The sequence below is a fragment of the Haliotis cracherodii genome, unplaced genomic scaffold, assembly GCF_022045235.1.
Source record: "Haliotis cracherodii isolate W230 unplaced genomic scaffold, xgHalCrac1.p SCAF_12, whole genome shotgun sequence".
NCBI lineage: Eukaryota > Metazoa > Mollusca > Gastropoda > Lepetellida > Haliotidae > Haliotis > Haliotis cracherodii.
The window spans coordinates 43,208,726-43,233,529 of record NW_027266267.1 but is presented as its reverse complement, the minus strand read 5'-3'; the positions used below and the strand labels follow the sequence as shown (position 1 = coordinate 43,233,529).

The 24,804-nt window shown below is 41.5% G+C and overlaps 2 protein-coding genes across 2 annotated transcripts; both read right to left on the bottom strand.

The window, feature by feature from the left end:
- Positions 1-508: 508 nt before the first annotated feature.
- Positions 509-4,709, bottom strand: LOC139457423 (putative ankyrin repeat protein RF_0381). The gene is made up of 3 exons (XM_071238822.1): positions 4,563-4,709; positions 3,527-3,611; positions 509-2,199 (listed from the first exon to the last, which is right to left on the bottom strand). Exons 1-3 carry the CDS (start codon positions 4,707-4,709, stop codon positions 509-511), a joined length of 1,923 nt encoding a protein of 640 aa, XP_071094923.1.
- A 6,647-nt stretch (positions 4,710-11,356) lies between these two features.
- Positions 11,357-12,405, bottom strand: LOC139458436 (uncharacterized). Its single transcript, XM_071239877.1, has 2 exons — positions 12,309-12,405; positions 11,357-11,754 (listed from the first exon to the last, which is right to left on the bottom strand). Exons 1-2 carry the CDS (start codon positions 12,403-12,405, stop codon positions 11,357-11,359), a joined length of 495 nt encoding a protein of 164 aa, XP_071095978.1.
- Positions 12,406-24,804: the final 12,399 nt, after the last annotated feature.

The following is a 24,804-nucleotide window of genomic DNA, read 5'->3' as shown; positions in this document are numbered from 1 at the left end:
CCGACCTTATGCTCTATCTGCGTAGATTATCCACCCACTAGACTACGGAGGCGGTCTCCAGGTTTTTCCGTCGTCAAAACTTGATAACACTGATGAGGATGGTAGATATCTTGGAGGAAAAGCTTATGGTCGAATCAACAGCTATCAACTTCATACATCACTCTTATACGTGTAATGTCTTATGTAAACATTGAGTGAGATAACGTGCAAAACTTGAGTAATTAATACATCATTACGTTCGTCTCCACTAGAAGTGAGTGAGTGAGTGAGTGAGTGAGTTGGGTTTTAAGCCGCTTTTAACAGTATTCCAGTTATATCACGGCGTGTCAGATTAATGTGGGAGGAAAGCCCGAAGTGATGCAGGTCGAAGACGTTTACCACTTCGGTGAAACCCACGAGCACGGGTATGGTGCTGACAAACCTAGAAACATAATCGGGGCGAACCGGGATTCGAACCCACAATCATAGGTTTCTGGCATGCCCACGGGATGCAACTCTGCACAGCGCCTTAGACAACTGGGCCACCCGTGCCCCCTGTCTCCACTAAAAAACCGTTTTCATTACCATCTAATTTTGAAACATCAGCTCCTTCCCTCACAAGCAGGTTAAACACGTCTTGTTTCTCATTTGTTGCTGCCAGCTTCACTGGCGTCTTCCCATCCCTCCCTTCACTGTTAATGTCCACAATGTTTTGTTTGAGGACATATTTCACAATATCCACATTTCCTCCTCGACAGGAAAGATGAAGGATGTTGTCACCATGATCATCTACTCTGGACGTATCAGCTCCTCTCCCTATCAGTAAGTCAAACGCATCTCTTTCCCCCAAAAACGCTGCTAGCAACACTGGTGTCATCCCTTCGTTATCTCTACTTTCAATGTCCACAATGTCTTGTTTGAGGACATATTTCACTATCTCTAAATTTCCTCCTTTACATGACAGATGAAGGATGTTGTCACCGTTTATATTCACTACTTTTGTATCGGCTCCTCTCCCTATCAGTAAGTCAAACGCATCTCTTTCCCCCCAAAACGCTGCTAGCAACACTGGCGTCATCCCTTCGTTATCTCTACTGTTAATGTCTACAACGTTTTGCTTGAGCACATATTTCACTATATCCACATTTCCTCCTCGACAAGAAAAATGAAGGATGTTCTCACCAAAATCATTTACACCGGATATATCAGCTCCTCTCCCTATCAGTAAGTCAAACGCATCTCTTTCCCCAAAAAACGCTGCTAGCAACACTGGTGTCATCCCTTCGTTATCTCTACTGCTTATGTCTACAACGTTTTGTTTGAGGACAGATTTCACTATATCCACATTTCCTCCTCGACAGGAATTATGAAGGATGTTGTCACCGTTTATATTCACTACTGTTGTATCGGCTCCTCTCCCTATCAGTAAGTCAAACGCATCTCTTTTCCCCCAAAACGCTGCTAGCAACACTGGTGTCATCCCTTCGTTATCTCTACTTTCAATGTCTACAACGTTTTGCTTGAGCACATATTTCACTATATCCACATTTCCTCCTCGACAGGAAAAATGAAGGATGTTGTCACCAAAATCATTTACACTGGATATATCAGCTCCTCTCCCTATCAGTAAGTCAAACGCATCGCTTTCCCCAAGATATGCTGAGAGTAACAATGGCGTCATACCTTCCTTTTCTCTACTGTTTAAGTCTATAACATTTTGTTTGAGGACATAATCCACTATCTCTACATTTCCTCCTTTACAGGACAGATGAAGGATGTTTTCACTGCCCCTATCCACTTTTGATATATTAGCTCCTATTTCCATAAGATATGAAAACACTTCTCCCTTTCCAAACTCTGCTGCAAACATCAATGGCGTTTCCTCGAAGGCTCCTCTACTTTCAATGTCAATGATGTTCTGTGAGTGGATGTACTTTACTACCTCCACGTTTCCCTCTCTACAGGCCAAATGTAGGATATTGTTATCATCATCATCCAACAGAGACAGATCTGAACCTTTCTCCACTAGTAATTCAAACATTTCTCTATGTCCTTTCACTGCTGCTATCATCACCGGGGTCGTGCCATTCTGCCCTCTTGTATTAATGTTCGCACGACCTTGAGACAATATGTACTTGACTTGACGCAGGTCTCCATGCAAGCAAGCATCAATGAGAGTAATGTTGGCAATGGTCTGATTTTGTGCTTGATCTTGAGCATCTGGAAGACGACATACAGACGCTCACTAATATCGAAAACGGATTATTGCAAGAAGACATGTAAATCACTTTCCACATGTTTAGACATGTACAAACAGGTAACAAAACAAAATTGTATTAAAAATATTAATATGTATCTACTACACTTGCACTTGTTTATGTGTTCATAAGCACTTTTCTTTAATCGCCTGCCCTGCACAAAATTACTTTCAGAAATTACGTCTCCGTCAAGCTTATGATAGATGAAACAAAATTTGACAAAATACGTGTATGAATAGGGGATGCCTTTTAAAAATGTTCAAATGTAGACTATGTCATATTCCAGTACATTTTTGGGTTGAGTCCTATCCATATTCAAACCCACACTCTCAAAGGTAGGCACCTAATCGTCAGCACACACAATCAGCGGCCTAACCCTTTCTGCCACCGAGGTTTCAAGCAAATGGCATTGAGATAGCTGATAGTCTAGATCATGTACATTGTGTGCCCCTTGTATACCCGATAGGTTTAAATTGGCACTGCCCCATTGCCGAAAACTATGAATAGACAATGCCTTTTAGAGTGAGCAAGTGAATTTTTTGTTTAACGCCGCACTCTGCAAAATTCCAGCCATATGACGGCGGCCTGTAAAAAAACATCGAGTCTAGACCAGATAATCCAGTGATTGACATCATGAGCATCGATCCACGCAATTGGGATCGATGACATGCATGAACCAAGTCAACGAGGCTGACCACCCGATCCCGTTAGTCGCCTTTTACGGATGGCTTTTAGAAAGTGGTTAAATTAAACATAAGTTTTATTAAGGATTATAGTTTCTTCGTATGCTGGCGATTAAGTGATTTACGCTGAGACTGTAGTTTTAAATCTTCGACGGGAATCCACCCAAAGAGTTCTAGAATTTGAGATGAAACAATATATGTGTGGCCACGCTTGTTCATGATCTTCATCAATCGTCGTTGTTGACAGGCATGGTTTTCGAATATGTTGCATACAAAGTATTCTTACAATTTGTATATCTTCGTAGTAAACATAAGAATAGATGATACGATATTAAATATAATCCACCAGTGATGATGAAATGAAGTGGGTCATAACAGGATTATTTGAATTATAGAGTGAGTGAGTGAGTGAGTGAGTGAGTGTGGTTTTACGCCGCTTTTAGCGATATTCCAGCAATATCACGGCGGGGGACACCAGACAAAACGTACCATCTGTTAGCGAATGTTGACGTAGCTACGAGATCGAACCACCGACCTTCCACTTTTAAGGCAGATTGCCACTAACGTGTATCGTTCAACTGACATAACATTCATGATGGCAGTTACCTTTAACACAGGCAGCTTTTCCAGGACCAGTCTGCAGGCATCTGCTACCTTGGCAAGTCTTGAATGCGCAGGACCCAGCTCGGATCTGAAGAAAGAAGTGAATGTACCCCTTTACAAGAGAGGGTTGTGCAGATTAACTCGTTTTGATTTTAAGTCTGATTCTCTTACACATTCATTCTCAGCTAAATGGTAAATTACACAAGTGTGCTGTCCCCTGCGTAAAACTTGGTTAATATGGTTAATATCTTAGCTGAAAATATATTTTCTGTTTCTATAAAATAGTATATCTTCTTTGCAGCTATGTGTTATTAGGAAACTAATAAATCAGTTTTAGCATGAACAAGATGATTCATCGTTTACATTCATGATATTCCTTACTGAATGTTTTACTTTTTATACAGTACAAAGTAAAATACAGTTAGTGTAGCAGGGCGTGGAGTCATCCCACAGATGACATCCTTACCTTGTCAGCTTGCTGACGGGGTTAACCTCGTTGGTCATGTGGACAAGGCGTCCGACCTCTGATCAGAAGGTCCGTGGTTCGAATCCCATCACGGGACTCGGAAATTTTATGGCCGCTACATTAGTATAACCTCTAAACGTCTTCTACACATGACAGTTTGAACCCTGGAACTAGACAACATTGCATCCTGTTTGATGATTCTGTCCAGTAATCGCCTGAATTATTATTGTATATAATCTGTTGGATACCAGCCCTATTACGTCACATATTGCATCTTAACCAATTGACCTGTTGGATCTATGCACCATGGTCACATGGGCTATTTCTCTGTCATATCTCGGCGATAAAGCTATTGGATCGTAACTTTGTTCCCAAGTTACTAATACCTGTCACAAGAGGTGTCTGAAACGAAATTTACTGGTATGACTTGCTTGATTTCGTGTCATCATTGCACTGACAACGAGGGATGGTCCTGGGTTTGCCTGGCTGGTTCAGATGCCTTTACAGCCTTTCTTGATATTGCTGATTTTTGTTCTGATTGTGGCTGAAAGCAGCATTCACTGACATACTTACATTTGTGTTGCGCTTTGGTATCAACGTGAAACGTCCACATTCTGCTGTCTCGTCCAGCTGCTTCTTCAACGTGTAACACACAAGGGAAAGACTTTGATAGCCAACGTTTACACATGAGGATCTGGCTACACATTTCAGTTTGCACATATTGACAACGAAGTCAACAAACCCGTCTACTGCCCGTTTGTCTGTTGTTTCATTCATAATGTCAGAATGTTTCATTAGTTCAACCGTGACAATCGAGTCACACATTAAACAAAGCCATATCAGATACATTTTCTCTGAAGTCTGAGGCTGCTTATATTAACTGCAGAAGATCATGACACTTCCCTCACAAGCGAGTGAATTTAATCTGAATGTCTTCGCCTGAACTGAACATCTAAACTTTAAAATCAATAATCCAAACACTGTTATCATATGTCAAACCTCTCAAGTGTTCCGTTATTCTGTTTAAAGTTTAATATATACATTTACATGGAACAAAAATAGGTATTCAGGCTATATCAACCGTAATAAATAATTAACATTTCACTATCGGAACCTTTCGAACACGTATTCTTCTTTATTTGTAATGATAAAACCATGCCCTTCCACATTCCTGTTTTTAACAGTTGCTAAACACTCACAGCCATCACTTCACGTGAGTGACCCGTGAAGATCCGGGGTAGAATATGTCTTCAGCAAACCATGCTTGCCGTAAAAGGCGACTATGCTAGTCGTAAAAGGCTACTATCGGGATCGGGTGGTCAGGCTCGCTGACTTGGTTGATGCACGGTCATCGATCTAAATTTCGTGGATCGATGCTCATGATATCAATCACTGGATTGTCTGGTCCAGACTCGATTATTTACAGACCGCCGTCATATAGCTGGAATATTGCTGAGTGCGTCGTTAAACAACAAACCAACCAACCAACCAACTTCACGTGAGTGGAATATAAATGTTTTATGATAATCGAGTTGCTGAGGCTATCAGATACACCATTCTCAGAGCTAGATGAAATCTAGAACACGAAGTTTGCTTTCCTCTGCTGATCATTAGCTTTCTAGAGTACAATAGAATCAGGATAATGCCCACTTCTGTTTGTCGGGGTTCACAGCTATTCAAGGGCTAACTAACGCCTTGAAAACGTTTTGTGTCAGACATGCAAGTGTCATTTCCAAATGATCACAAACATGCCTCATGCCGGTGACGTGCAGTATTGTTCCTCATTTTGTTCCCACATTGACTTGACTTGCCTGTGTTTGTGATTAGTGACACAGGTGGGCCAATACACGCCTTGTCGCAAACATTTGGCATTGGGATGAAGTCCGAATTGTACAATGGAGACATCTTTTAATGATTTTGGAAATAGGTATTGTCACTTTTATTTTCACTAATTCTGTTTGATATTTCACAAGGTTCAACATACAACCGATGGACGATTTGCGAACTGCTGTTGAACAAAAACGATATGGTTGCAGTGTCGTTTGGGTGGGGGTTATGGTTAGGGTTAGGAATATGATTGGGGTTAGGGTGATATGTTTGTTAGACTGGTGCCAGATATTGCAAGGACATTCTTCACCCGAATGGTTGACCTCACTCCAGTACCATGGCGATGACACACACACACACACACACACACACACACACACACACACACACACACACACACGACATGAGGGTGCAAATTAGATAACCTGAAACCCGTGCGCGTGAACGGTTGTCCATATAAACAACAGAACGACTTGGATTCCTTGAGCATGTTGATGTTGGAGAAAATAAGTTAACAGAACATGACGGAACGTACACACACATACACACACGGCACATGAAATACAACATGATTGAATAAGTTAACAGATTATGACGGAAAGTACACACACACACATACACACACGGCATATGAAATACAACACGATTGAATAAGTTAACAGTACATGACGGAAAGTACACACACACACATATACACACATACACACATACACACATGGCATATGAAATACAACACGATTGAATAAGTTCACAGAACATGACGAAAAGTACACACATACACACACATACACACACACACATACACACACACATATATATATATACACACACACAAACACACATATACACACACACACATACACGCACGGCATATGAATTACAACATGATTGAATAAGTTAACAGTACATGACGGAAAGTACACACACATACACACACATACACACACGGCACATGAAATACAATATGATTGAATAAGTTAATAGAAAATGACGGAATGTATACACACACATACACATATGCACACACATACACACACACACACATACATACATACGCGGCACATTCAATACAACATGATTTGAAAAGTTAATAGAACATGACAGAATGTACACACACATACATACATACATACATACATACATACATACATACATACATACATACATACATACATACATACATACATACATACATACATACATACATACATACGCACACACACATACACATACATAAACACACACACACAAATAGACACACATAGAGTTAGGTACAGTTTAGGTTTAGAGTTTAGTGGTCTTATAGGTTTTTATTAGAACTGAACAAAAAAAACGACGCTTTCTTAAAACAATGGCTGTACTACTATTGAATAGATATGCCTGGATTAGAAATGTTTGGCTTGTTGCGATAGTGACATGATAGGTACACATCCTAGTCTAATTGAAATGGGTACAGTGTTAGACATTTGATATGTTGAGACTCGGTTGATGTTTCACACATTAAAAAAGAATAAATGAGTGAATCCCCAGTTTACATAACAAACATATACTTTACAAAATGTAACTGGCGATTGCTATACACATAAAATATGCGATTGCATGTGTACAGGAAAACTGGGTTCAGAACAGCATTTCGGGGGAAAATATTGAGGACAGTATCTAATATAATAATTAGTTTACAGACTGAAGGTCAGATGAGCCTTATCAAGGCATGCTTGTCTGTCGACTTCGGTTTGTCGTCCTCTGTACACTGTAAAATGTCTTCAGACCCTAAATACAAACCCAAACACGTCACTTGACCCATAATGTTGACATGTTCAGGCCTAAAGATGTTTAGGATTGTGTTTAAAAGCTAAACGTGATTAAGGTGTACATGTTTTGGTTTGGTTTGTTGTTTTACGCCGCACTCAGCAATATTCCAGCTATATGACAGCGGTCTGTAAATAATCATCGAATCTGGACCAGACAATCCAGTGATTGACATCATGAACATCGATCCACGCAATTGGGAGCGATGAAATGCATCAACCAGGTCAGCGAGCCTGACCACCCGATCCCGTTAGTCGCCTATTACGACAAGCAAAGTCGCCTTTTACGGCGGATCTTCACGGGTCGGGGTGTGCATATGGCAAAGACCCTTATACCTCCTTGAATTTCATTGTAGGTTATTGTAAAAAAGGTCCTATTTCTGTGTTTCTTTAGCATTTACGCTGCTTCTAGCAAGATTCCAACAGTATCGCAGTGGGGGACACCAGAGATGGGCTTTACACATTGTGTCCATGTGGGAATCGAACCCGGGTCTCCAGCGTGACGAGCGAACGCCTTTACCACTGGGATACCCAGCTTTGTTTTGACAGCGACGACACGGTCATTGACGGTTGCAGAGTGGCTGGGATCGACACACGATTCACACATGTTTACAAACAGCGGACCCACCATCTGTGTGACCGGAATGTTGTCCACATCGGATGTTACCTTCTAGGTGACAGTGGTTATCCATGCAAGAAGAGTAGTGTTCTTTGTATTAAACATTGAACGCGAACGCAATATTTGGTTTGGATAATTATACCGATTACAAAAACACAGTTTGGATAAAATACGGACGAGTGCCATAACATCTATTATAATATGTTTTTATGAAGTTCAACTGCAAGTACTCATGTTGCTGTGATTTTGTAAACATGCTGGTTATCTTTTACCATCAGCATGAACTGCCAAAATAATCTTTAGTTTTAATCAATGTTTTCAAATGATCAAAACTATGTCTTGTGACAGTTAACAATGAAAAGACAATATTTTTTTGTTCAGCCGTTTTGAAAGATGCCCTTGATCACACTGACTTTTGCATCAAAATCAAGGAAATATATATAATATCATATTAAAGGCCATTTAAGGGCAATTGGAGTTGGTCACATGAGTCTACGAGCAGATAAGGGAAAAAGTCATAAATATTTGAAGTCAAGAATTGTTGAAGTACATGTAGTGAAGATCAAGAAATGATATAGCTCTATGAACTTATTCATTATAAACAGTACTATCGGTATGCTATCTGAGGCCAACATCGCCTGAAACGTGAGTTTAAGTGAGTGAGTGGGTTGGATTTAACGCCGCTTTTAACAGTATTCCAGTTATATCACGTCGTTGTGAGTTTAAGAGGAAAAGCCAAAATGTTAAGGGTAATTAAGGACTGCAATATCCCAGTACCACACTCTGATTGGCATGTTTGTCTTGCAGGAGTTGAGCAGAATGGAGCCCAATCAGTGATCGCTCCACCAGTAGCTGCAGTCAGAAACAGGGAGCACTTTGCCAATACCAACTTTCCATGTAAGATAAAAAATCATCATGTATTAGTGTCTTAGTCAGAATTATGAATGCTGGATTATGTTCTTTTAATTATAATTTTATTTAATTTTCCTCCTAATAAAAGTCAATTTGTATCAGCAGTACATCTTGGCAAAATGTCTTGTTGGCTCCTCAGTACACGTGTTGGCTCCTCAGTGCACATGTTGGCTCCTCAGTACACATGCTGGCTCTTCAGTACACATGTTGGCTCCTCAGTACACGTGTTGGCTCCTCAGTACACGTGTTGGATCCTCAGTACACTTGTTGGCTCCTCAGTACACATGCTGGCTCCTCAGTACACACGCTGGCTCCTCAGTACACATGCTGGCTCCTCAGTACACACGCTGGCTCCTCAGTACACATGTTGGCTCCTCAGTACACGTGGTGGATCCTCAGTACACATGTTGGCACCTCAGTACACGTGGTGGCTCCTCAGTACACGTGGTGGCTCCTCAGTACACGTGTTGGCTCCTCAGTACACTTGTTGGCTCCTCAGTACACACGCTGGCTCCTCAGTGCACATGTTGGCTCCTCAGTACACATGTTGGCTCCTCAGTGCACATGTTGGCTCCTCAGTACACATGTTGGCTCCTCAGTACACGTGGTGGCTCCTCAGTACACATGCTGGCTCTTCAGTACACGTGTTGGCTCCTCAGTACACATGTTGGCTCCTGAGAACACACGTTGGCTCCTCAGTACACGTCACATGCATGTACAGGACATAAAACAAATGAGAATTATTTGTCATTACCTCACACACACACACACACACACACACACACACACACACACACACACACACACACACACACACACACACACACACACACACACACACACACACACACACACACACACACACACACACACACTGACGTTTACCACTTCGGTGAAACCCACGAGCACGGATATGCATGGTGTTCTGACAAACCTAGGAACATAATCGGAGTGAATGTTTGTTAACAAGATTGTGTTTACTCCAGCTATAGGGTTAATTGGATGGGACTATTTTGAATGATTTCTGTTGCCAGTGTCAGATGTAATTCCATATAAATATTTTGATACTGATCCCGCATCAAACCCTCGGTAGCCCGGACATAACCTTATCGAAGGAAATGGCCACAAGGCACAGGACGATATATCCAAAGTCTGTCTAATAAATGACATGTGACGCCTTTCATCATTCACCAACGACGATAGAATTGATCTTGATCACCCGGTCTTTATATCGTTACACATTACAGCTGGGATTATTACACGAGAGTCAATTTTCAATCATTTACGTCAAGTTCGAACTAACCGACTCATAGTCAATCACTATCAGATGTTAATATCTTCAAACACACGCACGCACGCACGTACGCACGCACGTACGCACGCACGCACGCAAGCACGCACACATCTTGTTAAACGAGTGAGTGAGTTGGGTTAACCCAACGCCGCTTTTAACATTATTACAGTTATAACGCGGCGTAACAGCTTAATGTGGGAGGAAAGCCCGAAGTGATGCAGGTCGAAAACGTTTACCACTTCGGTGAAACCCACGAGCACGGTTATAGTGCTGACAAACCTAGAAACATAATTGGGGCGAACCGGGATTCGAACCCACAATCATAGGTTTCTTGCGTACCCAAGGGACGCAACTCTGCACAGCGAATCGCGGCGCCTTAGACCACTGCGCCACCCGTGCCCCCGAGCTGGGAGATTGCCCTTGTCACCACCGGTACTCCACACAATTGTAACTTGCTTGTCTTGGCGAAGAAGGCGAACACTCTAATGGGAAAAGGTGGTAGAAGTTGTCTTCATAATGTCCGTATTTCAAAAGACGTAGTTTATAAATTATCATTCTGAGAAAGGGAGTAAATGAAGTTTTACGCCGCCAACAGCAACATTCCAGCAATATCCTGGCCGAGGACACAGAGAATCGTCTCTAGCATTCTAAACATAGTCCTGTTCAGGAAAGGTATCACAAAAGTCTGTGATTATCCTTCGCGGGGTGACGTCCCTCACTCTTATTTGTCTCTATTTTGAACCCACACGTGCTTCACATAGAAGTGGATTTTTAATATTATTTATTTAGCACTGATACTAAATGTTCACGGTTGAACTCGCTTGTTTGACAGTAGGAATCCCATTCTTTGAGTGATCACTCAGAGCAATATAGGTTTCGTCCCTTACATCGTTACATGATCCCGTCCTCAACCAGTCTCTCTCCGTGAACAATTCTGTGACTTGCCCAGGTCAACTAGGAATTGTGTCACACCATTCGATGTTTCAGGGTAGTTCTTGTTACTGTTGAAAAGTGTCTCCATGGTGTTGACGTAACACTTTACAAGGCTGGACTTACAGTTGTAATGTCTGACTGGAGGTGCATGTCTGACTGGAGGTGCGTGTCTGACTGGAAGTGCATGTCTGACTGGAGGCGCATATCTGACTGGAGGTGCAGCCTTGCAGATGTTGTTCATAATCTGGCATCTGAGTGTACAGGTGGCTCCTGGAAGTGTTGTCTGGCACTGGCGGATTGTAGTGTAGACTTGGCAGCCTGCTGTTGGCAGCTCTCCTGTCCTATGACTCCTGTGATGTATGACGTGGTCAACTACAAAATATTAACCAAACAATGTATGAATTCCTTCTGCTCAGTGCATACATCATATTTATTTAAAACGTGATGTTATGTTTGTCAATGATACGGTGAAACATGCAAATGCTTACTCTCTCTCTCTTTCTCTCTCTCTCTCTCTCTCTCTCTCTCTCTCTGTGGAGGTCGTCACAGACATTACTGTGAGGCCATCTGTTTAGGAATGCTGTAGCGCTTCTCTCATTTTGCTGGGAATTTGTCTATTTCCTCAACACCAAAGTTTTTCACTGTCTTATCAGTGATCATCTTTCTGAGTCAATCCATTTCTAAATCATAATAGGATATGTATTTGTGGGTAATTATGTTAAATGAACCACATATATTGATATACACTATTCCAATCATATATTTGAAGGGAACACCATTATTTCGCCATTAGTAGTTTGAGCCGAAGGTCCGGCTATTTGCTACAAGCTACAAAGGCAAGATCAAGCATATCGTGTGGTCTTTTGCAAAATCAAAATGTGACGGTAGCACATCGACAGCATATTTCAACAGTAATAGGGACTTACGTTTCGGAGGTCTATTCCGCATAATTACTGGAAGTCCAAAGGCAAAGGAGACGTACATTAGGACAGTGAAGACAAACAAATATGTTGATTTTGCCATCTTTCCTGCTGAGATCTGTGGGGAAGACTAGAAAAGCGAACAGCGCAGTAAAACAACAACTGGTATGAGGACATTGATACTCTTTCGATTTATATAGGCCTTGTTTGTGGGAAATATTATCAGGGAAATCCCCTGTATCGCATGGTATATAGAATCAGAATGGGATATCCCAGTCTATCGAAACAAATGTGTGACTATAAACAGAAACAAATCATTGCTTAGGTCGTAATAGCCGAGGAGCCGGATGGGTCAAACTAGGCTATCACTATAGTGATATGCATTGATAACAGAGATTTGTGACACCTTCAACACCTTCTTAGAAACTGTAAGGTTTAGGTATGTTTAAAGTTCCCATGGATAGACTTGTTGTAAGAGCGCACGTGCGTAGTTACACGTGCTCTGTCGGTTTATTTAGGTCACCCGGACTTCAACATTACAAGCGACTTTGGAGTGTCGCGTGAAAGTGCTGGGCTTCTCCGTGATTTATTTATATCTATGCTGGCCTCTTTATTTCTCTTGCTGCATGTGTAAGCTTTGTGTTAGGGCTGCGGTTAACCGACGCAGGTTTTCTATGCCCCTGTATTGCTTGCCAATGAAAGGATACTCTATCATTGTTACTTCGACGATTATACATTTCCAACTAAAATATAACTGGAGAGTGCTGTTTACGCTTTCGCGTTGCAATGGTCATTGCGCTGCATCGTACCCCGACGATATTGGACGTTCCGCATAAAAGTAATCAGTGGATTGTCTGGTCCAGACTCGGTTATTTACAATATACGGTATATAGCGGATTAAACAGCAAAGTTAAGGCGTGAGGCGTTGTTCATAATATCAGCTACAGGTATGCTTGGCCCACACTTGATAGTTAACAAACAGCACGACACAGGAAAGATAACACAAAAACATAAAAAAATCGGCTATTCTAATCAGACCATGCAGCGAATTGTGTAGACGAGGAATATGCATTGTTGTTTCAGCAGTATAAAACTTTTGGTAGGAGTGAGTGAGTGAGTGAGTGAGTGAGTGAGTGAGTGAGTGAGTGTGGTTTTATTCTGCGAACATAAACATCACGATCATGTATGAGAACAATGACATCGACGGACTGGAAACATTGGACTACAGGTTAGAGCCATGGGGGAGCCTCATTGCCTAGTGGCCTAGTGGTTAACGTGTTCACTCGTCACGCCAAAGTACGTGGGTACAATATGTGAAGCTTGTTAATGGTGTTGACCGCCGTGACATTGCTGGAATGCTACTAAAAGCGGAATAAAACTCACTCACTCACACATTCACTCACTCACTCACTCACTCACTCACTCCTCTTTTGCTCCATTAGATTGTTGTGTTAGTTTTGGGTCCTCTGTGCTTAACATTTGTCTATCAATGCTGACATCAACGTTTGTTAAGTGTCTGTCTTTGTAGCCATTTTAAATTGTTGACGATAGGGATGGGACGGGTAACTCGAGTACTCGGTTCGAATGGGTCTTGAGAAGGACCCGGGTACCCACAGGACTACCCGGACCCGTGGTAAGTCACGTAATATATTGTTTAATGACAAAACATATCTAAAACTCTATGGTTACACTACAAGTCACTAATATTCCCATTTCTTTCTGACTATGTACCCATTCCTTCTGACTTTTTATATATTTGAATTAAGATCAAACTTCATGCAGTAAACTTCAGTATATACATGACCAGATCGCTTTACACGTGTATCTAAACACATTTTGCCAGGGCTACGGTCAAACTTTTCCAAATCGGACAGTTTGTACCTATCTCTAGATATCTACAGCGGGAATCCGGGTAGGGTCGGGTAATAGGGTGATGGGTACCCGGGTAGTAAATTTGGACTCGTCCCAGCCCTAGTTGACGACATATCTATGTGCTCTATGTCGCCTATTTTTAGTATCAATGTGGGTCAGGACCGAAGACCTAGAAACTCTAAAAATTCAATCTTGCCAAACATGTCACCAATCTAACTACTCCACTCGACAAGGGAGCTCGGGTGGCCCAGTCGTCTAAGACGCAGCAATTCGCTTTTCAGAGTTGCGTCCCTTGGGCACGCCAGAAACCTATGATTGTGGGTTCGAATCCCGGTTCCCACCGATAACGTTTCGTGGTGTGTCAACACCATGCCCTTGCATCACTACGTGTGTTGCTAATGTGTTTCTACGAAGTGGTAAACGTCTGAGACCTGCATCACTACGTGTGTTGCCAATGTGTTTCACCGAAGTGGTAAACGTCTGAGACCTGCATCACTACGTGTGTTGCTAATGTGTTTCACCGAAGTGGTAAACGTCTGAGACCTGCATCACTACGTATGTTGCCAATGTGTTTCACCGAAGTGGTAAACGTCTGAGACCTGCATCACTACGTGTGTTGCTAATGTGTTTCTACGAAGTGGTAAACGTCTGAGACCTGCATCACTACGTGTGTTGCTAATGTGTTTCTACGAAGTGGTAAACGCCTGAGACCTGCATCACTACGTGTGTTGCCAATGTGTTTCACCGAAGTGGTAAACGTCTGAGACCTGCATCACTACGTGTGTTGCCAATGTGTTTCTACGAAGTGGTAAACGCCTGAGACCTGCATCACTACGTGTGTTGCTAATGTGTTTCTACGAAGTGGTAAACGTCTGAGACCTGCATCACTACGTGTTTGCTCGTGGGTTTCACCGAAGTGGTATACGTCTGAGACCTGCATCACTACGTATGTTGCTAATGTGTTTCTACCGAAGTGGTAAACGTCTGAGACCTGCATCACTACGTGTGTTGCCAATGTGTTTCACCGAAGTGGTAAACGTCTGAGACCTGCATCACTACGCGTGTTGCCAATGTGTTTCTACGAGGTGGTAAACGTCTGAGACCTGCATCACTACGTATGTTGCCAATGTGTTTCACCGAAGTGGTAAACGTCTGAGACTTGCATCACTACGTGTGTTGCTAATGTGTTTCTACGAAGTGGTAAACGTCTGAGACCTGCATCACTACGTGTGTTGCTAATGTGTTTCTACGAAGTGGTAAACGTCTGAGACCTGCATCACTACGTGTGTTGCTAATGTGTTTCTACGAAGTGGTAAACGCCTGAGACCTGCATCACTACGTGTGTTGCTAATGTGTTTCTACGAAGTGGTAAACGTCTGAGACCTGCATCACTACGTGTGTTGCCAATGTGTTTCACCGAAGTGGTATACGTCTGAGACCTGCATCACTACGTGTTTGCTCGTGGGTTTCACCGAAGTGGTAAACGTCTGAGACCTGCATCACTACGTATGTGCCAATGTGTTTCACCGAAGTGGTAAACGTCTGAGACCTGCATCACTACGTGTGTTGCCAATGTGTTTCACCGAAGTGGTAAACGTCTGAGACCTGCATCACTACGTGTGTTGCCAATGTGTTTCACCGAAGTGGTAAACGTCTGAGACCTGAATCACTTCGGGCTTTCCTGCCACATTAAGCTGACACGGCGTGTGAACAAACCTCACCTGCTTCATCTGTTAATTTGCAACACATCTAACATCTTGACAGCTTGCTATGATCATAGCGCCAGTGTCTATCGTTATTCACAGATTGACCCGTGACAGGTGGCATAAACACCAGCCCTTCGGCTTGTAATTTATTTTCTAACATGTATATCGATATGCAAAAGAACATATGGCTTTACTTGTCAAGTATACATGATTATTACATTGGTTGGTTGGTTGGTTTGTTGTTTAAAGCCGCACTCAGCAATATTACAGCTATATGACGGCGGTCTGTAAATAATCGAGTCTGGGCCAGACAATCCAGTGATTAATATCATGAGCATCGATCCACGAAATTGGGACCGATGACATGTATCAACCAAGTCAGCGAGCCTGAACACCCGATCCCGCTAGTCGCCTTTTACGGCAAGCATGGGTTGCTGAAGACCTATTCTATCCCGGAATCTTCAGGGGTCGATTATTACATTGAGTGACCTCACAATATTCTATGAGCGAGAATGTAAACTCTGTCACGTGCATTTATTGTGTATATTCTTACTGATTTAGTCTGAAACTGCTCATCGAGTCCTTATAATTATAACAGTAGTTCTGACATGAAATGGGGTTTAACGTCGCGTCCAAGATTATTGCACTTATATAGCGACGTGCATGCACGTGTGTGTGTGGCTGCTTGTACTAGTCCGGACTGATGCCGATTTATAGTGCTAGCCCACTGGGATACCATGCCGCAGTTTAACATGAATACCCCACTCAGACACAGTATACTGACTCCGAGCCGACCACTCTTTGTTTTAGCCCCTTAATGACCGAGCGCCATACAGGGTAACAACAAGTACCATCTTTTAACGTCTTTTGGTATGACGCGGTCGGGGATCGAACCCCGGACCTTCCGCTCTTCGGGCGGACGTTCTATCTCTAGGCCACGGAGGCGGTCCCTCAGGATAGACAAAACTGAGAGTATTAACAAATTTAAATTGACACTGCACAATGCATGCGTTTGTGAGGAAGAGAATATATGGATGTCAAGTTCTTTATTATGAGGAACACAACGTTTCGGAGTATATGCTAACGCCTTCATCATAAATCCTCTTCCTTATGTGTATCACTTCTAAATGCCTTTCAAAGAGATGAGTTTGTGGTATGAAACCTTTATAGATGAGCGAGTGAGTATGGTTTTACGCCACTTTTAGCAATATTTCAGCAATACCACGGCGGGGGACACCAGAAATCGGCTTCACGCATTGAATCCGGGAATCGAATCCGGGTCTTCAGCGTGACAAGCGAATTAACCACTAGGCTACCCCACCGCCCCTGATAGATCACCATAAGGGTTGGTCGCATGGGTTAAATTGACTGAACCTAAATTCAAATGGTTATCCTTTGAGAAAATGTTACAGAGACATTTGCTAGGATTATATTAAGAAGTCATATTCTGAATTTAGGTTGCTAGGTCTAAGGGTTATTAATTCAAGAAATCTTGACACATAATAGTCGGTGAGTGAGTGAGTATGGTTTTACGCCGCTTTTAGCAATATTCAAGCAATATCACGGTGGGGAAGTCAGAAATGGGCTTCAAACAGTGTACCCATTGTGGGAATCGAATCCGGGCTTTCGGCGTGACGAGCGAACGCTTTAACCTTTTGGCTACCCCACCGCCCCAATAGCATAGTAAATCAGTCATACATACATATTCCTTCAAACCAGAGGCGCAATACCCAATATTTGGTATGGTAACAAATTTACTGAACACTTGATGAGTGATGACATTTTTCCTACATCACTTCAAGATCAATCATAAAGGTAAATGTCACGAAATATCTCGTTTGCTCACCAAAACATTCGAATACTGCCAGGCACCCCTTGTTGTTGCTATGTCTGGTTCAGGTTCAGGATATATAACAACAGCACGATTCGTTTAACAAGCCGCGATTCGCTGTGCGGAGTTGTGTCCCTTGGGCATGCCAGAAACCTATGATTGTGGGTTCGAATCCCGGTTCGCCCCGATTATGTTTCTAGGTTTGTCAGCACCATACCCGTGCTCGTTGGTTTCACCGAAGTGGTAAACGTCTTAGACCTGCATTACTTCGGGCTTTCCTCCCACATTAAGCTGACACGCCGCGATATATATAACTGGAATAATGTTAAAATCGGCGTTAAACCCAACTCACTCACTCGTTTAACAAGCTGTGTGCGTGCTTGTGTGCGTGCGTGCGTTTGACGATATTAACATCTGATAGTGATTGACTATGTCAAGTTCGAGCTTGTCGTTAATGATTGGAATTGACTCTGATGTAATAATCCGGATCTAGACCCAACTGTAATGTGTTACGATTTGAAGACCGTGTGATCAAGATCAAGTCTATCGCCGCACTCAACAATATTCCAGCTATATGACGGCGGTCTTTAAATAATCGAGTCTGGGCCAGACAATTCAGTGATTGACATCCTAAGCATCGATCCACAAAATTGGGATCGATAACATGTATCTACCAAGTCAGCGAGCCTGACTACCCGATCCCGTTAGTCGCCTTTTACGACAAGCATAGTCGCCTTTTACGGCAAGCATGGGTTGCTGAAGACCTATTCTATCCCGGAATCTTCACGGGTCCGGAGAATGATGAAAGGCGTCTAATATCATTTATTAGACAGAAATTGGATGTATCGTTCTGCACTTTGTCGCCATCTCCTTCGAAAAGGTTGTGTCAGGGCTACCGAGGGTTTGATGCGGATCAGTATCAAATTTTTATACGGAATTACATCCGACACTAGCAACAGAAACCATTCAAAATAGTCCCATCCAAGTAACCCTATAGCTGGAGTAAAAACAATTGTGTTAAAAAACATTTCCCCGACACCAACCCCAGCCCCAAACAAATCAAATGGATGCTCCTTAATACTGCCGTGATATTTCTGAAATATTGCTAAAAGCGGCGTAAAACCACACTCACTCACCTAAAGAAATCTCATTTGAAATGTCCATTATACTATTTCGACCACATCATATGCATGTGTATATGAATCACTGTCAAATAGTTATGATACCAGGTGTTCGCGAAAGGGTGAGCGAGTATCCTACCCTATCGGTGGCACTTGTCACAAAAAAACAAAAAAAAACACATGCAAAGGCAAGTTCATTGTTCATCTGAAAAAATACAGAAACCAACAACAGTTCACTGATTGGAGTGGTCATTGACATCTAGTCTGACACGAGTGGGTAGAACTCTTGACCCCAGCAGTAATAACTCACCATTTGTCTATTTGTAATTCCTATTCTTTAATTGACATTGTCATGTACTTGTTACAACTGCTGCTCAATAAACCATGTTTGTGTATATATTCAAATTGGTATTTCCGCTATCCAAAGTGTGCAGTGAGGCCGTCTTACTGTTAATAGTAATTTTGGAGGTGTAGATGTGAAACTTCATTAATGCAACCAAAGGCCACTGGCATGATTCACGTTTATTCAAGCTCGCGTTAATTTCAAGATTTACCGTGACTCAAATAAGGGACAATAAAAGGATGACCCACTTGCAGCCATGATACTTTAATCATGATATTTTCAATAAAACCATTATTCTAAAAGTGAGCCTAAAGGCATTTTAGAATACATTTTTATTCAACCAGTCTGCGAATTTAACCACTTCTCCAAAGAACGAGTAACATTCTGTCAAATAATATTACGTATAATCAAACTAAAATCTACTGAAAATCCTGCTAAGAGCCAAGGCTGGGCTAGTTGTAAAGGGTTTTGGGACAGACTGCTAACGGACCTTCATCCATGGAAAAGCCACGTTGCATAGTGTAAAAAAAGTCAGTAATGATGAATACCTTCAAATAGTTGTTATTGGTTGGTTGGTTGTTTTACGTCGCACTCAGCAAAAATCAAGCTATATGACGGTGGTCTGTAAATAATTGAGTCTGGACCAGACAATCCAGTGATTGATATCATGAACATCGATCCACAAAATTGGGATCAATGACATGCATGAACCAGGCCAGCGAGCCTGACCACCCAATCCCGTTAGTCGTCTCTTACGACAAGCATAGCCTAGTTATTATTGAATCAAGCGAGGCAGGTTTTTTGAAATGACATAACCAATGTGTAAAGGTCAAAGCTAATGTATTATATGGTGCTTGTCTAAATAAGGAATGCTTAGGGAAATTTTCCTGGTTTTAATGCCACCCTGGTTATAAGGCAATGCTTTTCTCAGAAAGGATTTCTGCAGTGCAAATTTCCCTGGTTATAAGGCAATGTTTTTTCTCAGAAAGAATTTCCACAGTGCAAATTTCCCTGGTTTGAATGCAATGTTTTTTTTCTCAGAAAGGATTTCCACAGTGCAAATTTCCCTGGTATAAAGCAATGTTTTTTTCTCAGAAAGGATTTCCGCAGTGAAAATTTCCCTGGTTATAATGCAATGTTTTTTTTTCAGAAAGGATTTCCACAGTGCAAATGTCCCTGGTTAAAATGCAATGTTTTTTCTTAGAAAGGATTTCCACTGTGCAAATTTCCCTGGTTATAATGCAACGTTTTTTCTTAGAAAGGATTTCCGCAGTGCAAATTTCCCTGGTTATAATGCAATGTTTTTTCTTAGAAAGGATTTCCGCAGAGCAAATTTCCCTGGTTATAATGCAATGTTTTTTTCTCAGAAAGGATTTCCGCAGTGAAAATTTCCCTGGTTATAATGCAATGTTTTTTTCTCAGAAAGGATTTCCACAGTGCAAATGTCCCTGGTTAAAATGCAATGTTTTTTCTTAGAAAGGATTTCCACTGTGCAAATTTCCCTGGTTATAATGCAATGTTTTTTCTTAGAAAGGATTTCCGCAGAGCAAATTTCCCTGGTTATAATGCAATGTTTTTTCTTAGAAAGGATTTCCGCAGAGCAAATTTCCCTGGTTATAATGCAATGTTTTTTCTCAGAAAGGATTTCCACAGTGCAAATTTCCCTGATTATAATGCAATGTTTTTTCTTAGAAAGGATTTCCATAGTGCACTTTTCCCTGGATATAATGCAATATTCTTTCTCAGAAAGGATTCCCGCAGTGCAAATTTCCTTGGTTATAATGCAATGTTTTTTCTCAGAAAGGATTGCCACAGTGTAAACTTACCTGGTTATAATGCAATGTTTTTTCTCAGAAACGATTCCCGCAGTGCAAATTTACCTGGTTATAATGCAATGTTTTTTTCTCAGAAACGATTCCCGCAGTGCCAATTTTCCTGGTTATAATGCAATGTTTTTTCTCAGAAAGGATTTCCACAGTGCAAATTTCCATGGTTATAATACAAGGTTTTTTCTCAGAAAGGATTCCCGCAGTGCAAATTTTCCCTGGTTATCATGACACCCTGGCCATGATGTCACCCTGGTTATAATGCTAACGAGATCGGGCGCTGTCATGTAGCTGGAATATTTTTGAATGCGGCGTTAAACAACAAACAAACAATGTAGATTATGTATATGACGTTCACCCCTCACCAAAATTTACCCTTTTCGGTCTATTTAAGTTGTCTCATAATAACACTATACCCCCTGAAACTATCCCTCTTTCTAAAGTATGTATATATCCGCAATAGATATATTCATCCACTGTTTCCTTGACAAACCCTAACCTTTCTATCCTTCTTAATAATGTATCATAAAGTGGTTATCAACGTGTATATATTTTAATTATAAACTCTCCTCTATCTACCTTTCCTGATAATGTATATACTATTTATGATATTTATCTTCCCTTATCTAACCTTTAAATGAAGTTTATAATAATCCTTTCTATAAAAAGATCCCTCCCCTATCTAGCCTCATCAACTGTAAAATATTTGAGCTAACAGCATAGGGTGAGGTGAGCTGAAATGAGGTTTAACGTCGCGTCCAAGAATATTGCACTGATGCAACGATGTGCATGCACGTGTGTGTGTGTGTGTGCGTGCGTGCGTGTGTGCGACTGCTTGTCCGGACTAATGCCGATTTATAGTGCTAGCTCACTGAGATACCATGCCGCAGTTCATCATGAATACCCCACTCAGACACAGTATACTGACTCCGAGCCGACCAGTTCTTGTTTTAGCCCCTTAATGCCGAGCGCCAGACAGGGTAACAACAAGTACAATCTTTAAACGTCTTTTGGCATTACGCGGACGGGGATCGAACCCCGGACCTTCCACTCTCCGGGCGGACGCTCTACCACTAGACCACGGAGTCGGTCCAGCTGCATAGGAAAGGGAAGAGTGCATTCCAAGGAATTTCGCCGGGAACATATGATATAAACATATTTATTTCCATAAAATGGAGGGATTGACAAACAAGCAAATTTTGCTTATCTGGATGCCTCTCCCAAACATGATACATATACAAATAGCAATGTATTGAAAGTGACATGAGAAATAGCATACATTGTATAATTGACATTAAAGGTAAGTATTGTTCTGTAAGTGTTTAATTACTGGATTATCTCCCATAACTACAGTTACATTATTATGTACATTCAGCACAACAACATCGAAGTATCATATAACAAAGCCAACATCTCAGACACAATCTCTTAATCGGCAAGAAGATAGAATAAAACTGGGAACATATGCTATACGAGGGGTGAATCTATTTTAGTATGTTACAATAACAGAACGAACATAAACACAATACGTTACATTTGTCATGTATACTGTTGGGGTGGTTGAATTTGAAAAAGTTACACAATTGGTTAAACCAAACAAATAAACGATGATCTCTAAACATGTCCACCCGCTTTAAACGAAGCACACAGATTGAATAAATAGAGCTAGATTCTCATCAATTGTTAGTCCAGGTTTAAACCTTGGACCTACTAATCAATAGTTGCCGTATTTACGTAGAAACTAATGTCTCAATTTCACACAAGAAAAGTAAAACAAAGCCAGTGGAACGGAGAAGTATGTTTCTTCAATCGCACAAAGTTACATGATGTGGTCGGGACCCAGACATCGACCTAACTCGTCCTGGCCCGTCCATTGATATAGTTTGTGAAGGGGTTGCTAATCTTCCTTGATCTGCAAATGATCCCTCACCTCAGCCTCTTTGGTCCTCCCCACTACCCATTCTGCCTTTGACTGACAACTCCTGTTTGACAACAGCAGAGGACCCCTGTTTGAAGGGTCACCTTGTCCGACCAATCAACATAAAAATGCACCTATCATTAGCCTGTCCATTGTCAGGTTCAAAATAATTTCAAACATAGGCAGTCGACTGTTTACAATATACAAAATAACCATTCATTGAAACAACTTATCAGTTAAAAATTTCGTCTGTACAAACATGACGTGAAGCTAACTGGGGGTCACAGACAGTTCACAGAATATACCTGACACAGATGGGTCCGCCTCAATGGGGATAATGTTTCATTTCTTGATGTAAAAGGTGTTACAATAGGCAGTTATGGAGTTTTTCTTTCAAACAACATTTTGTTATTCAATGTTGAAACATTATAAAAGACATAAACTTGGATTGGAACGAATTGTCAAGTAATCTCCCGAATGTTTGAAATGTAAGCACTTAGGATGTTTGATAATATTTTATACTTTTATGTCATCTAATAATCTCCCGGGTGTTTTAAATGTATGCACTTCAGGATGTTTGATAATATTTTATACTTTTATATCATCTACACAACCCTCCTCGACTATATAGCTACATTGTCTGCACGCCACCACCTCAAATATATGTCCTTCCAATACAAATAATACCAGAAAGGATATATTATTACTACGCCTCTGCGGCGCCTCAATGTAAACGCAATTTCAAGTCGATTGTCTCCCTTCGTGAAGTTATCTCTACGATACACAGGGAATCTCACCCAGAGTGTCTTTTGATATCAAATATATCCACACGAGTTGATAAAAGTGGAAAAATTCCGAGGCTTGCCAAGGATTTTTTTCCATTTTTATCAACGAGTGTTGAAATATTTGATATAAAAGACACGAGGGTGAGATTTTATTTATCATCCAACATCATTCTTCCAACTTTTTCAGTTTGTAGACAGTAATTAGCAGTGTCTTCAGTGTAGAAAATACTGCTAACAGCTTCAGTAGCAGAGCCATTAGTGTTATACGTTGGGTGTGGCATGTTTTCAGGTTTAAGGGGGTGATGTGAGATTAAATTATTGTTCTTACATGGGAATTAAACAGCGTGCATGTGCACGTGTGTGTGTGTGTGTGTGTGTGTGTGTGTGTGTGTGTGTGTGTGTGTGTCTAATAGTGCTAGTCCACTGATATACCGTGTCAAACTTTAACATGTATACGCCACTCAAACATACCATACTGACCCTAAGTCTTTGTTTTATCTCCTTAATACAGAGCGCTAGACAAGGAAAAAAACAAGTACGAAATTCTCAATGTCTTTTGGTATGACACGGCCGTGGCTCGAACACCGACCTTATGCTCTATCTGCGTAGATTCTCCACCCACTAGACTACGGAGGCGGTCTCCAGGTTTTTCCGTCGTCAAAACTTGATAACACTGATGAGGATGGTAGATATCTTGGAGGAAAAGCTTATGGTCGAATCAACAGCTATCAACTTCATACATCACTCTTATACGTGTAATGTCTTATGTAAACATTGAGTGAGATAACGTGCAAAACTTGAGTAATTAATACATCATTACGTTCGTCTCCACTAGAAGTGAGTGAGTGAGTGAGTGAGTGAGTGAGTGAGTTGGGTTTTAAGCCGCTTTTAACAGTATTCCAGTTATATCACGGCGTGTCAGATTAATGTGGGAGGAAAGCCCGAAGTGATGCAGGTCGAAGACGTTTACCACTTCGGTGAAACCCACGAGCACGGGTATGGTGCTGACAAACCTAGAAACATAATCGGGGCGAACCGGGATTCGAACCCACAATCATAGGTTTCTGGCATGCCCACGGGATGCAACTCTGCACAGCGCC

Bases quoted from the DNA above. Each gene is read 5' to 3' on its own strand.
- LOC139458436 (XM_071239877.1), bottom strand. From the start codon at position 12,405: ATGGCAAAATCAACATATTTGTTTGTCTTCACTGTCCTAATGTACGTC. The intron at 11,755-12,308 runs GTAAGTCCCTAT...AATATTTTGTAG, and splicing joins GCGGAATAGACCTCCGAAAC to TTGACCACGTCATACATCAC.
- LOC139457423 (XM_071238822.1), bottom strand. From the start codon at position 4,709: ATGTGCAAACTGAAATGTGTAGCCAGATCCTCATGTGTAAACGTTGGC. The intron at 3,612-4,562 runs GTAAGTATGTCA...TTCTTTCTTCAG, and splicing joins TACCAAAGCGCAACACAAAT to ATCCGAGCTGGGTCCTGCGC. The intron at 2,200-3,526 runs GTAACTGCCATC...GTCGTCTTCCAG, and splicing joins AAAAGCTGCCTGTGTTAAAG to ATGCTCAAGATCAAGCACAA.